At 44.9% G+C, this 13,495-nt stretch overlaps 1 protein-coding gene across 1 annotated transcript; it reads right to left on the bottom strand.

The window, feature by feature from the left end:
• Positions 1-50: 50 nt before the first annotated feature.
• PSME3 (proteasome activator subunit 3) lies at positions 51-7,480 on the bottom strand. The gene is made up of 11 exons (XM_036835640.1): positions 7,131-7,480; positions 6,416-6,448; positions 6,227-6,289; positions 5,927-6,031; positions 4,466-4,514; positions 3,798-3,910; positions 3,516-3,584; positions 3,312-3,379; positions 3,158-3,212; positions 2,946-3,032; positions 51-2,351 (listed from the first exon to the last, which is right to left on the bottom strand). Exons 1-11 carry the CDS (start codon positions 7,170-7,172, stop codon positions 2,271-2,273), a joined length of 765 nt encoding a protein of 254 aa, XP_036691535.1. The 5' UTR covers positions 7,173-7,480; the 3' UTR covers positions 51-2,270.
• Positions 7,481-13,495: the final 6,015 nt, after the last annotated feature.

Below are 13,495 nucleotides of genomic sequence, written 5' to 3'. Positions count from 1 at the left end.
AGACAACAGATACCAGATCATTGGATACCAAAATGCTACTCTGCAAGGTGGAAGTTAAGGAAACTTTATTTCAGAGGGAGCTAAGGTCCTAGATAGCCCTCCAATTCATTTGAAAACCAAAACCCAGAAGTCCCTGGCATCTCCGCAAGAAACTTAAGACATTATTCAGATGGAACTTTTAGTATAGAGCAAAGAAAATGACGGGGTCGGGTGTGCCTTGAACCAGGTAATTCCCCACACACGGAACTAGAGCAGCCTCTACTGGCAGTTCATGGGTATCACTGGGGAAGGAAGGAAGGAAGGAAGGAAGGAGCTGGGATCTTGTGAGGGTAGAAGGCAGCTTAGGTTTGGGAAGAGCTAACTTTCATTTAATTCAGACTGAAGACAAATGAAGGACCCACAAATGAAGGACCCACCCTTGCCTCTTGGTAGGCAGGAGCCTCAGCCTTTCCATTATTCCAGAGAAAAGAGGCAGCTCAGTTGGTATAAAGACATCCAACAGGGTGGCTGGAGGTATATGCGGAGGTGGGTGTCCCAATGTGCACACACGTAAGTGTGGGTATGTCCCTGGCCATCAGAGCATCGCACCAGGGTCTGCAGCTTTAGAAAGAGGTCAAAGTACCTGTATTTTTAATAATTTCTTGACATGGTAAAAGAATTTTACATTACGATCCAAGGGTGGTAAGGTGAGGAGGAGGGACATGGGAACAATCCAACAAACAAAAAGGGAAACTGAGAAACACATGGTGGGAGGACGGAACAGTTTTAGCTGGAAGGGGTCTGAGGGTGGGTAGGGGCATTGCCCAACTAAAATGCAATTGGTTTGTTACTGAGTACTATTCATGGGAAGACAGCATCCTAACTCCTTCTCTATAGCATACTGGGAGGAAAAATGATGCATCCAGATGGAAATATGATTGGGGGTTGGAAGACAGAGACGGGGGTAGAATAAAAGTCAGAAACAGACACAGAGAATCACCAGCAGACTCTCCAGTAGTGGTAGAATAAAAGTGGGGGTTGATGAGGGTTAACACAAAAGCTGTAACAAGTGACATCTCTGGAAGATTTGAGAGATAAGAGGCAACTCTTCTATGGTTTTGACTTGCCCAGCAGATTTCCACATACACACAATGTGTACATGCATGTGTGTGCATGCACACACATATACACACAAGTGACCGCTTTCCCTGGAAGCACAAAACTATAAATAAGAAAACATTTTTCCCAAAGGGAAAACCCAGTAGGAGCAGCAGCATCTGGCCTCACAGCTGCAGACACCCCCACCCCAATTTACAACTGGCCTGGGAAGAGGAAACCGGGATTCAGAGGACCAGCCTTTGCAAAAATGCCCCAAAGGACCCGAGTCACAGAGGAAGGGGAACCCACTACCCCTGCTTCTCATCTCTCAGTTGTCCTCCAACTCACCAGCCTCGGGCACCAAGAGGCTACAATATCAGGAGACAATGGGCCCTGGTGGATGAGGACTAAGACACCTAACACCTTCTGAACAGGGTGTGTGTGTGTGTGTGTGTGTGTGTGAGTGTGTGAGTGAGTGAGTGTGAGACAGAGACAGGGTTTGGGGGGTGGGCAGGGCTGGGGGGAGGGGAGGGCATCAAGTAACAGAGTAGGAAGGCATGTGTGTGCTGCATGTGTGTACGTGTGTGTATATCACGCACATATGTGTATGTGAAAATCCTAGTTATAAAAACATCTGAAGCAGCTAGGGACTTGGCAGAAGGTCTAAGGTGTACCCAAAGTCATCACCAGGGCAACTGTGGCAGGGAGGATGCAACGTCCCACAGTGTCAAGGGACACTAACCTCCCATCAGGAAGAAAGGAGCTGGTCCCCCCCCACCCCGCCCCAGTTCCTACAAAACACCTAGCACTCTCCTTCCAGTTCCCTCAGCTTCTAACCAACTAATCATCAAGAGGAAGAAAATACAAAGCCCAAGACACAGGAGGGAGCCAGGGAGAAAAAACACAAGTATTCTTGTGCCAACATCCTGTGCACACAAACCTGGAGGTCTCCAGAAATTAGGACAGGGGGGCGTGAGGTATTAGGGAAGGAAATAGAAGAGTTCCTGAGGCCTGAAAAAAGAGGTAAACACGTCACAGAACTACATGAGAGTTTCATTAGACTCTAACTAAAAACAGAGAGAGGTGTGATTACTACTTCCAGCCAGTTTCCCCATCACGATAGTCATGTAACAAACCAAGGCAATGTCGGTCTTGAGCCAGACTCACAGAGTCCCCTGGCCCTGGCCCTGGCCTCAGTACAGTGTCTCTGCATTGCTGCTCCGGGGCCGTTTGATCTTCTCGATATTTTTCAGGATCATGTCATGTAGAGTGACCTGGGAGAAGAGGGATCAGGGACTCACATGTCTGCTGTACCCCTACCTCACGAGGAAAATAAGACACCGCCACAAACTCCCAAGCAATCACTCACATAACCCGGATCTCACTCACCTGAATCGGAATTCAGCATGGCTGCCCTACTACCTCTCTTATACCCCAGGCACACCTGGGTATATCCAGGGCCCAAGAGTCTAATAAATAACATTTACTGAGCACTTAACATACCAAGAATTGCACTCGGTCCTTTAATGTGTTAGAGATGAAGAAACTGAAGTTTGAGGTTAAACTTGCCCAAGGCCACACATTACAGGTAGGATTGGTTCTAAACCTAAGCCTGACTCTAACGTCTACATCTTCACCCTTATTCTATGTTGTGCCCCTTCTCATCCAGGTAGAAAGAAGGGAGATGCCCAGCTAGATACCTTCAATGACCTCATAGCTCTCAACACTCGGCTAATGGGCAGAATTTGTTCCACTCATTTTACCTCCACCCCCCGCCCCCCATCTCAACCCCCAGAGAGTGGCAAGAAAATGGTCACCAGAACTAAGAGAAGCCAGAGCAACTGTGGGCAGGGACCAAGGTTACTTACATATTGATTCCTTAGCTCTGATATGATGAGCCGAAGGCTGATATATTCTTTCTCATCAATCTCTGTCACGGTGCGGCGATAGTCCTCCTGAGAGTGGGGCGGAGAAAAGGCTAGTTCCCAAAGCCTGACTGTCCCCACAAGACTCTTCCCAGGAACAGTCACTCCTCCCTGTCCTACCACTTCCACCCTCGGCCCACAAAACCCTTACTTACCACATGGGGATATTTAGCTATTTTAGAAACCAATTTGGCTCTTGTAATATAATATCTGGAAGGAGAGAGAAGAGGAGGAAGCTGCAGGAGACCCCGGACAGTGCTTACCACCTCACCAGCCCGCAATTCCTGGGCCAAGCCCAAGCAGCCCTACCTAGATATCTGGTCCAGATAAGATGCAGCTTCACTCTCAACAGTTCTTAGTTCTGCAACTGTCTCCTCCTGAAAAAACAACTGAGTCAAAAGTCACTGCCATATCACCCCAAGGCAGACCAAAGAGAAAGGGAAAACAGAAAAGCAGGGGAGATGAGATTATCTCCCAAACCTTCCTCTCCAGTTTCTAATGCAAGCACATTACCTGAATGGACACCCCAAAGTTGTTCCCATCTTCTATCCTAGGAATCAGAAGTTGTACCCACATTTTGACCTGGAGAGTGAGGGGACCAAAATATACGTATGAGGACCTTGGCCTTTTCTACTGAAGCCATGAAGTATACAATTCATGCTGCTGGGGCCAGATGTCAGGAGCACAGGAGCCAAGATAGTCTTCCAATTCCCACATCATCTCCATGCCTCCAGCCCCATATCCATCATCTTGCATAGTTCAAGCCAGGCTATTTGGGGTCAGCCCCTGCCTCACCGTGTTGCATTTCTCGATCAGCAGCCGGATCTCAGGCTTCACTTTTTCAATAATGTCCACCAGCTGCTGGTTGCTTTTTAGCATCCCATTGGGCATCACGAACACCTTGGTTCCTGGCAGGGACATGAGGAAGGTTAAATGATTTGGATGGAAGGGCAGGACATAGCACTCCACCCCTTTCTCTCTTTCCCAGACCCATGAGATGCTATGACCTCTGCCTTTTATCTGTCACAACTCTATCTATAAACCTTGACACCCCCAACGAAATCAAAAAAAGAGAACGCATGGATTAACAAATGGGTGTCTAAAGTATCCCAAAACTCTGAAGAATAAGGAAATTAAAATATGCTCTATAGACTTAATGTACCAATATTACTGAAGAGGAAAAAATGATATGGAACTGTGACTTCTGTGAAAAATCTGTCATGTGTAGCCACCTCCAACCTCTCTCCCTTGGCAGTCCACACTAAGACAAACCCTCCCTATTAACTGGAAAATTAGGTTTACAGTGCTAAATAATGACAATGCTTGGAGGACTTGGGAATGCTAACGTCTGGGAAATAAATTCAGATCCTGCTTCCTGGCCAGGAGGACACAAGATTCATCCTGCATCTCAGGGCTGCAGGCCAGGAAAGACTGGGGTGGGGTATAGTGAAGGGAGCTCTCACCCTGGAAGGCCTCTTCACATTCATCCAATCTTCGCTTCTTGTAAGTGGGCTAAAGATACAAAAAGATGGGAATTAGCCTGCTCGACACCTACATCTCCATCATAAGCTACGCTTCGAGCAAGTTTAATCCCTTCCTCGACCCCATTATTAATTTACACACAATTTACTAAGCACATACAAGGCTTTAAGAGAAGATTCTTGGGGCCTCCCTGATGACGCAGTGGTTAAGAATCCGCCTGCTAATGCAGGGGACACGGGTTCCAGCCGTGGTCCGGGAAGATCCCACATGCCACGGAGCAACTAAACCTGTGCGCCACAACTCCTGCACTCTAGAGCCCGCGAGTCACAGCTACTGAGCCCACGTGCCACAACTACTGAAGCCCACACGCCTAGAGCCCATGCTCTGCAACAAAAGAAGCCACCGCAATGAGAAGCCCGTGCACTGCAAAGAAGAGTAGCCCCCGCTCGGCACAACTAAAGAAAGCCCGCGTGCAGCAACGAAGACCCAACGCAGCCATTAATTAATTAATTAATTAATTAATTTAAAAGATTCTTGCCACAAAGCAACTTAAACTCTAGTTGGGAAGACCAACCTTTCAAGAAATATAACAAATTAAGCAATTAGGGGGAATTGCCTGGTGGTCCAGTGGTTAGGGCTTGGTACTTTCACTGCCAGAGGCCTGGGTTCCATTCCTGGTTGGGGAACCAAGATCCCACAAGCCGTGCGACATGGCCAAATAAATAAATTTTAAAAATTTAAAAATTGAGCAATTGGGCAGGGGGGATACTATAAAAAACAGGAAAAATGAAGCACTGAATGCAGAGTTACGATAATTAAGGGAATAAGTACAAATCCGCTGGTTCCACAAAAAAATGCAATATTCAATCAACAAACATGTATTTAGCACCTGCTATGTACTAGGAACAATGCTAGGTGCTGGGGATACAAAGATAATTAAGATAGTTTCTGCTTTCCAGAATTGCAAGTTCTGTCAATGAGACAGTAATGCAGACAAAGAACAATACAGTACAGTGTCATCACTGTTATAATAGAATGTGGATATATAGCTGATAAAGACTAGGCACTAAAGATACACAAAGACTAGGACTGCAGTTACACAGCAAGAACTGTTCATTCCATAACAACACTCAAGACACTGAAACGGGTAAGAAAAGTCTTGCCTAGAGCCCTGGGGACAGACCAGATCACCTGAGGGAACCTGCAGCTATTTGTCCTCTATTTTTAAACTCACTCTAACAGAGTAGCATTAACATATTCACTTCATACTACAAATGAAAATCAGGATCTAAAGGGGGTGTACTTTAGTCATAACATCTGTAAGAATCCTCATTCCCAGATCCAAATCTCACTGTTCCCTCTGTATATGTTCAAACTGAGCAGGGAATAAAGAACAGAGAACCTATTGCTTCCGAACACAAAGATAAATATAGGACACTTACACCGTCCAGTCCATCATGGCTATTGGTGAGAAGAATGGGGTCAGGGACTGGGAGATTCATGTCTGAGTGGATCTGAGTTAGGTCATGGATGTTTAGGATTGGTTCCTGAAAGAGAGAAGCCCACCCCCAAAACATTAGTTTTTTCAAGATGAACAAAGAAGTATTTCATTTAAAGGGCAAGAAATGAGAGCGCTTTACAGTACAAAACAAAACAGAATTAACACATGATTTGTCCCATTTGACAGAAAGACCGGGGGCAAAAAAATGGGGGAATCTGAGGAAAAGAAAAGCGTCTCTCACCTTCAAAAAACTATCAAGTTCTAACAATTTCTTTGGGAAAAAATTTGCCACCAAGTCTTCTGCCTAAAGATGAGGGAAAATACAACCGAATTAGTAACTGTGGGAGGAAGGTCTGTCTCTACAGGTATCTCTCCTCTGGGGAACTCCCGACTATTAACCAACACTCATTTTTCTATTTATTTCACTCACCTCACTTGTGATCCGCTCCCTGAAAGAATCAACCTAAAATTAATAAAGAAAGCAATTCACTAAGAGTAAGTCACTACCTGGCAACAGAAGTATGGGCAGGATGGGGAAACCCAAATCCAACTGTCTTCCCCTCACCTTGTAATTGTAATGAGAAGCTGAGAGGCCCCAGACTGCAAATACTTTCTTTTTCTGAGGATCCATTTCTCCATCTCAGGAGAGGGAAGCCGGGCTTGAGGGCAGCACCCGCCTGTCTTCCCTCCCTCCCTCCCTGTGTCTGAAGCTGTCTGACTTTGAGAGCAGACAAAAGACAGGTAGGTGGGGGAGGTGTGAGCTCACAAACGTGTCAACCACCATCCAAACCTGGCCCAGTCTACGAGGCAGGCATGATGCCAAGGGCAGGGGCAGCAGCAGCGCCCGGAGGCGGGGACGCTGCTGGGCTGGGGGACTTCCAGCTGTCACTGGCCTAAAGAACTTAAGTCCACCACGTGTCCGCGGAGGTCTCCCTGGGCTCTCCACTATTAGACGGGGTACAGAAGGCCATCCCATATTATCCTCTCCCCCGATGCCGTTCCGGGAGTGGGGGGCTGGGCTGAGCCGAGCGGAAGCTCAGGGCTGGTGTCCCCAGGGAGACAAAGACGCCATGGGGAGTGGGTAGCCGGTCAGACTGCTTGGGGATCGAAGCGAGGATTAAGGAGGCCCAGGCCGGTGCCGTTACCTTGAGCTTCACTTCCTGATCCACCTTCAGCAACGAGGCCATGGCCGGGCCGGGCCGTGTCCGCTCCGCTGGAGACCGGAGGCGCTGTGGGCTCCGGGGAGGGCGTCAGAGGCAGGCGGGAATGTCGGCTGCTTTCGGGACGCAGCCGCCCTCGCTGGCTCACTCACTGCTCTCTCGCTCCCTCCCTTCGTGCCGGCCGTCCGTCCGTTCGCCCGCCCGCCCGCCTGCTGCCTGTGCGTGCTGCCTGCTCCCTCTCTCGCTCGCCCTCCCGGCTTTCGCCTCTCACGCCGGAAGTTACGTCACAGCCAATCGCCGGGAGCCCGGCGAGGATGCGCACATGCGCTGCGCAGCCGCGCTGAGGTTCGGCTCTGGACATTCTTATCCCCCGGTTCCTGTGCGTTCTACGGGTGAAATAAAAGGGAGTGCGGTCAAGGGTGGTTTCGTGAGATCTGAGGCTCAAAGAGACTCGGGGATTACTTGCTTCTCTGTTATCCCGGCACTCGCCTTCTCCGAAGGGACCTTCGGAGCCGCTGCCGCCTCGAGCGGGGACCCGACCGATGACGCCGTCGCGCCCCAGTGACGTTGGCCTGAGGCAGCTTGACGGTCCCCGCGCTAGGTTTGGGGCGTCTAGTCTGTGATTTCTGCCGCATCCTCCTCTTGGCCGAAGCTCTAGTGTTAGGCTGGAGCCTAACAGAAGACAAGTCCTGTTGCACCAGGCTTCCCCACCTTTCTCTGCCATTTAGCCACTTAATCTCATACACTTCCAGACCTCAGTGACCAACTGCCTGATGGATGGGCAAATTGATGCCTGGAGGCCGGTAGTGCTTGTCCAAGGCTACACAGTGTTTCCAGAAAACCCAAGACCAGAACTCAGATCTCCTAACTTCTAGGGCAATGCTGTATCCATTTTCCTCATGGAAGGCAGAGACTCTAACTCTTAATTCACCCACTCATATGGTCTCTTTTTTTTTTAAAGTTTGATATGTACATATGTTGTTCATATCACCGCCATTTATTTATTTATTTATGGCTGTGTTGGGTCTTCGTTTCTGGGCGAGGGCTTTCTCCAGTTGCGACAAGCGGGGGCCACTCTTCATCGCGGTGTGCGGGCCTCTTCACTATCGCGGCCTCTCTTGTTGCGTAGCACAGGCTCCAGACACGCAGGCTCAGTAATTGTGGCTCACGGGCCTAGTTGCTCCGCGGCATGTGGGATCTTCCCAGACCTAGGGCTCGAACCCGTGTCCCCTGCACTGGCAGGCAGATTCTCAACCAGTGCGCCACCAGGGGGGAGCCCCCTCATACGGTCTCTTAACATTGGTTATTTCTCTCTAAAATGGACTAGGCTCTGAGACAGCAGTGTCTCAGAGGCTAGAAATAATGTCACTTACGTAAATTAAAATCTTCTAGCAGCCACATTAAAAAGTGAAACTGGTGAAATTAGTTTTAATCATATATTTAACCCAGTTTAACCAAATATCATTTCACCATGCAATCAATATAAAAAATATTAATGAGATCTTGTACATTCTTTTCTCATACCAAGTCTTTGAAATCCAGTATGAATTTTACACTTATTGCACATCTCAGTTCAGAGGCACCACATTTGCAGTACTCAGTAACCATATGTGGTTAATGGCTCCTGTATTGAACAGCACAGTTCTGGGAAATCAAAGGTAAACAAGACTCAAGTTCTCTGGTCTCTTGGGACTCAATACTTGGGAAAGACACCAGAAAGTAAACTGACAACATAACTGCAAAATTTGATAAATGTTAGGGAAAAAATGACTGACATAGAGAATGCCAGGGGTCTATTTTAGTTCAAATGGCCATGAAAGGCCTCTCACATGAAGTGACAAGCTATAAGGGTGTAAAAGGGTTAGCTTGGGAAGAGTGAGGGGAAGAGCCTTCAAAGGTATGGGTGCAGCACAGGCAAATGCCCTGGGGAAGGAAAGTGGTTGTCCAGTTGAAGAAATTTTTTTAAAGAGCGTATTTATTTATTTATTGGCTGCACTGCCACCAGGGATCAAACCCGTGACTCCTGCAGTGGAAGCGTGGAGTATTAACTACTGGACCACCAGGGAAGTCCCAGTTGAAGAAACTGAAAGACTAGTTAGTTAGTTGGGGGTGGGAGTCGGCTGGGGAGGTTTGTTAGGAAACAATTTGGATTAAGTGCAAAGGCAGGTCATCTGATTTACATTTTATCCTGGGCACACCTCTGTGTTAAGAGCAAGGGAGGGACTTCCCTGTGGCGCAGTGGTTGGGAATCCGCCTGCCAATGCAGGAGCCACGAGCCCTGGTCCAGGAAGATCCCACATGCCACGGAGCAACAAAGCCTGTGCGCCACAACTACTGAGGCTGCGCTCTAGAGCCCACGAGCCGCAACTACAGAGCCCACGTGCCTAGAGCCCATGCTCCGCAACAAGAGAAGCCACCGCAATGAGAGGCCTGCGCACCGCAAAAAGGAGTGGCCCCTGCTCTCCGCAACTGGAGGAAGCCTGTGCGCAGCAACGAAGACCCAACGCAGCCAAAAATAAATTTATAAAAAAGAGCAAGGGAGATGGTGGGAATACACAGTTAAATGAAGTGTGACTGACTATGGCCTCTGGAATCAGAGAAACCTGCCTTCAAATCCCACCTCAGCTCCTTACTAACTGTAATATCTTGGGAAAATTACTGAAATGCTGAGTCTCAGTTCCCTCATCTGTAAAATGGAATTTTAATTATCATTAATAAATAGTATGCAATTTTGTAGGGTTGTTATGAATATTGGAAATCACATATATGTAAAATAACTAGCACAGTGCCTGGATACAAGGCAGGCACTAGATAAACAGTAGCCATTATCAGATAAGCTACCTGTTCATGCTTAGCATGATAAGGTTACTCCTTAAACTGTATAGTTATTATCAGCCCCATTTTCAGACTCAAAGTTCTTTTCCACTTATTCAAGAACACATACAACATAGCCCATACTACCCATCTTGTGTATTAACATCTAACAGTTTTCCCCCTTTTACCCCTGCTTTCTGTTAACACTTGTCCCTAGTAACTTTTCAACTCTGATCTGGAACATAACTTCAGGAATGCTTTCTCAAATTAACTACATCCTATTTTAAGTGTGCCATTACCCTGCATTTCTTTCAGAATTAATAACTTCAGCTTGAAAACTTAATGTGTTTCTGCTTGTTGAAATATGGCTTTGTTCTCAAATAATTGTATTTTGGCTTCTTCAAGTAGGGTTGTAAGAAGACAGATGCACATTCCTTTTTTATTTCCCTTTCTCCTCCCTTATCCAAGTATTTTATGTAATGTGCACTCATTTGTTTATTTATTCAGTGAACAATTGCTGAGGGCACCACTACATTTAACAAACTATTCATTCCTGGGTGCTTATGAATCAAACATGATCACTGATGACTGGTCTTATTTTAAATTCAGGTCCACAACATTCAAATGGGTGCTCCTGGGAGTCTCAGGTGTTCCTTGGCTTGGAGACAACCATCTTCTCCCTGTGTCTCTTCACATGTCTTCCCTCTGTTCATGTCCACTTTTGTGTCCAAATTGCCCCTTTTTATAAGGACAACCAGTCATACTGGATTAATGACTTAATGACCTCATTAACTTGATCATCTGCAAAGACCCTATTTCCAAACAAGGTCCCCACTCACAGGTACTGGGGGTTAGGACTTCAACATCTCCTGGGAGAACGCAAGTCAACTCATAACACCTACCATTATCTGAAATCACTTTATTCATTTGTTTACATGTTTATTGTCCAATTCTCTCCTCAAGAATATAAACTATTAGAGCAGTTCACCAGTGTATCCTCCCAGACCGAGACGAGTGACTGGCACATAGCAGGTCTTCAATAAATATTTGTTGAATTGATGACAATATGTTGATTATTCACAATCCCTCAGGCACTACACATACTGATTGTCATATATTCTCCAAGCAGCAGAGCACACAGAGAGTTTACTACGTGCCGGACATTGCTCTTTGTGCTTCATATTATTAGTTCATTTAATCATCACAATACCCTATGTGACGTACACTATTATTCTTATTTTAATCTTTTCTCTTTTTTTTTCTTTTCTTGGCCATACCACGCAGCACGTGGGATCTTGGTTCCCCAACCAAGGATCGAACCCATGTCCCCTGAAGTGGAAGCACGGAGTCCTAACCACTGGACCACCAGGGAATTCCCTATTAATCTCATTTTACAAATATGAAAACAAGGTACAGAGTAGATGAAGAACTTGCTCAAGGTCAGGGTTGGTAAATGACAAAGACAGACTTCCAAACACACAGTTGTCGTCTCTATAGGCCCTACCTCTCTAGAAGCCCTTTACGTCTCCACGCCTTTCTGAGATGGTGTTAGTGGCAGCCACACAGGAAGAAATGTAGGACTATGAATCGGCCACACGAGGCCTAGGTGAAAATTCTTTGAGGATGATTCCACCCATCTCCTCTAGAGGGGGTCTCATGCTGAAAGATCCAAGAGGAATAAGGGTTGTAAAGACCATCTCTAATTAGCAATACCAGGAGAAAATCAATCTAGTCCCACATATTACATGTGATGCTAATTATAGGAGGATCGTACACATTTAAAATATTAATAGGAAAGTCACTTCTGGAAGTGGGAACAACTTTCTAAGCAATATAAGTCATCAAGAAAAAAAGCAGATTTGAATTCATAAAAACATAAAACGTCTGCACATCTGGAAAACACCTTAGTTAAACAGACCATTCATACAAATTAATGAAACATACTGAGAAAAACACTAAGAACCTAATAGACAAATGAGCAAAGGACACAAACGAATTTCACAAAAGAGGAAAACCTTCACAAAAGAGTCAATATTTACAAGTAACCAATGATATATCAACTAAAATAACAAGGAAGTGCCATTTTTTGCCCTCGTTCCTCAACTATATGATAACTAATACTGGCCAAGGCATCGTGAAATAGGCTCTCTCATACATTACTGGAGGTAGAATATAATTATGTGCAACCACTTTGGAAAACAATTGCTAATGTTAATCAAGAGACCTGAAATAGCCAAACTCAGTAATCCCAGTTGTGAGGTTCTATCATTAGGAAACAGTAAGCTCTTCACTGCAGCATTACTGTAATCACCAAAACTGGAAGCAATGGAAATTTCCAGCAACTAAGAAACACATTAAGGTAGCGCACTTGATGCAGTGTAATGCAGTCATGAGAATGACAATTACAAAAACTGTGTAGCAACATGGGAAAATATTTATTATGTAATGTTAAATTTTAAAAGCAGGATACAAAAACTACATATAGATTACAAACATAAATACAGCCTTGTTAAAATACATAGGGAAAAAAACATCGTAATGGAAAACATAAAAATTATAGTGTGGTGAGATTACGGGTAATTTCCTGACACTATTGCCCTAACTTCCTGTATTGTTATATTTTCTTTCTGTAAAAAGTTTAATTTTGCTGTAAATGAATTATAGGCTTGTTGTTAAAAAAAAATCTAACAGTACAAACTTGTATGCAGTAGAAGTCTCTGTCCCGTTGTTCAGTGAAGGACACTGCTTGCTGTACATCATTTCATATAACATTTAACATGTCATGTTATATACCACATATGTTACGTTGTTTTTTGTACAAATGGAATCGTATCATGTTTACTGCCTATAACTTTTCTTATTTCAATTGATAATCATCTCTTGCCTCAATTCAGGCAAAACCTCCCAACTGGTCTCCCTGCTTCTACCCTTGCCCTCCTTCAGACCATTCTCAAAGTAGTCAAAGGAACCAAGTAAAAAGCAAGTTACTTCATTCTTTCTAATGGTTGCATAGTATTCTGCTGAATGAACAATACCATAATTTATTTAAACAATCCCTATTACTGAAGGAAATTTAGCCGTGAACTTTCTTGTACATCTATATTTGATCACTTGCATATCTATGAGGAAAATTCCTAGAAAGAAATTTTATGAATCAAAGACTATGAAAATTTAAATTTTTGAAAGACATTCCCAAATTGACCTCCAAAAAGATTATGCTAGTTTACGCATGGAGTTCCCCAACTGCTCATCAACACTCGATGTTATCAACTGGTTCAGCCTTTACAATCTCATAAATGAGAAATGCTGCCTGACTTGTTTGATTTTCACTGACTTAAGTACAAGTAAAATGAAATATCTTTTAATTTTTTTAATCAACCATTTGTTTTTCTGTGAGCTTTTTCATATTCTTTGCCCATTTCATTACTGGCATATCGGTATTTTTATTGATTGAATAGACTTCTGTATATTAAGAAAACTTACCTTCTTTCTTATGAGCTGCAACTATTTTCCATATTTTTCTTTCATAACTTTTT

Source organism: Balaenoptera musculus, chromosome 20, assembly GCF_009873245.2.
Source record: "Balaenoptera musculus isolate JJ_BM4_2016_0621 chromosome 20, mBalMus1.pri.v3, whole genome shotgun sequence".
Classification (NCBI taxonomy): Eukaryota; Metazoa; Chordata; class Mammalia; order Artiodactyla; family Balaenopteridae; genus Balaenoptera; species Balaenoptera musculus.
This window is presented reverse-complemented; position numbering and strand designations above follow the sequence as displayed.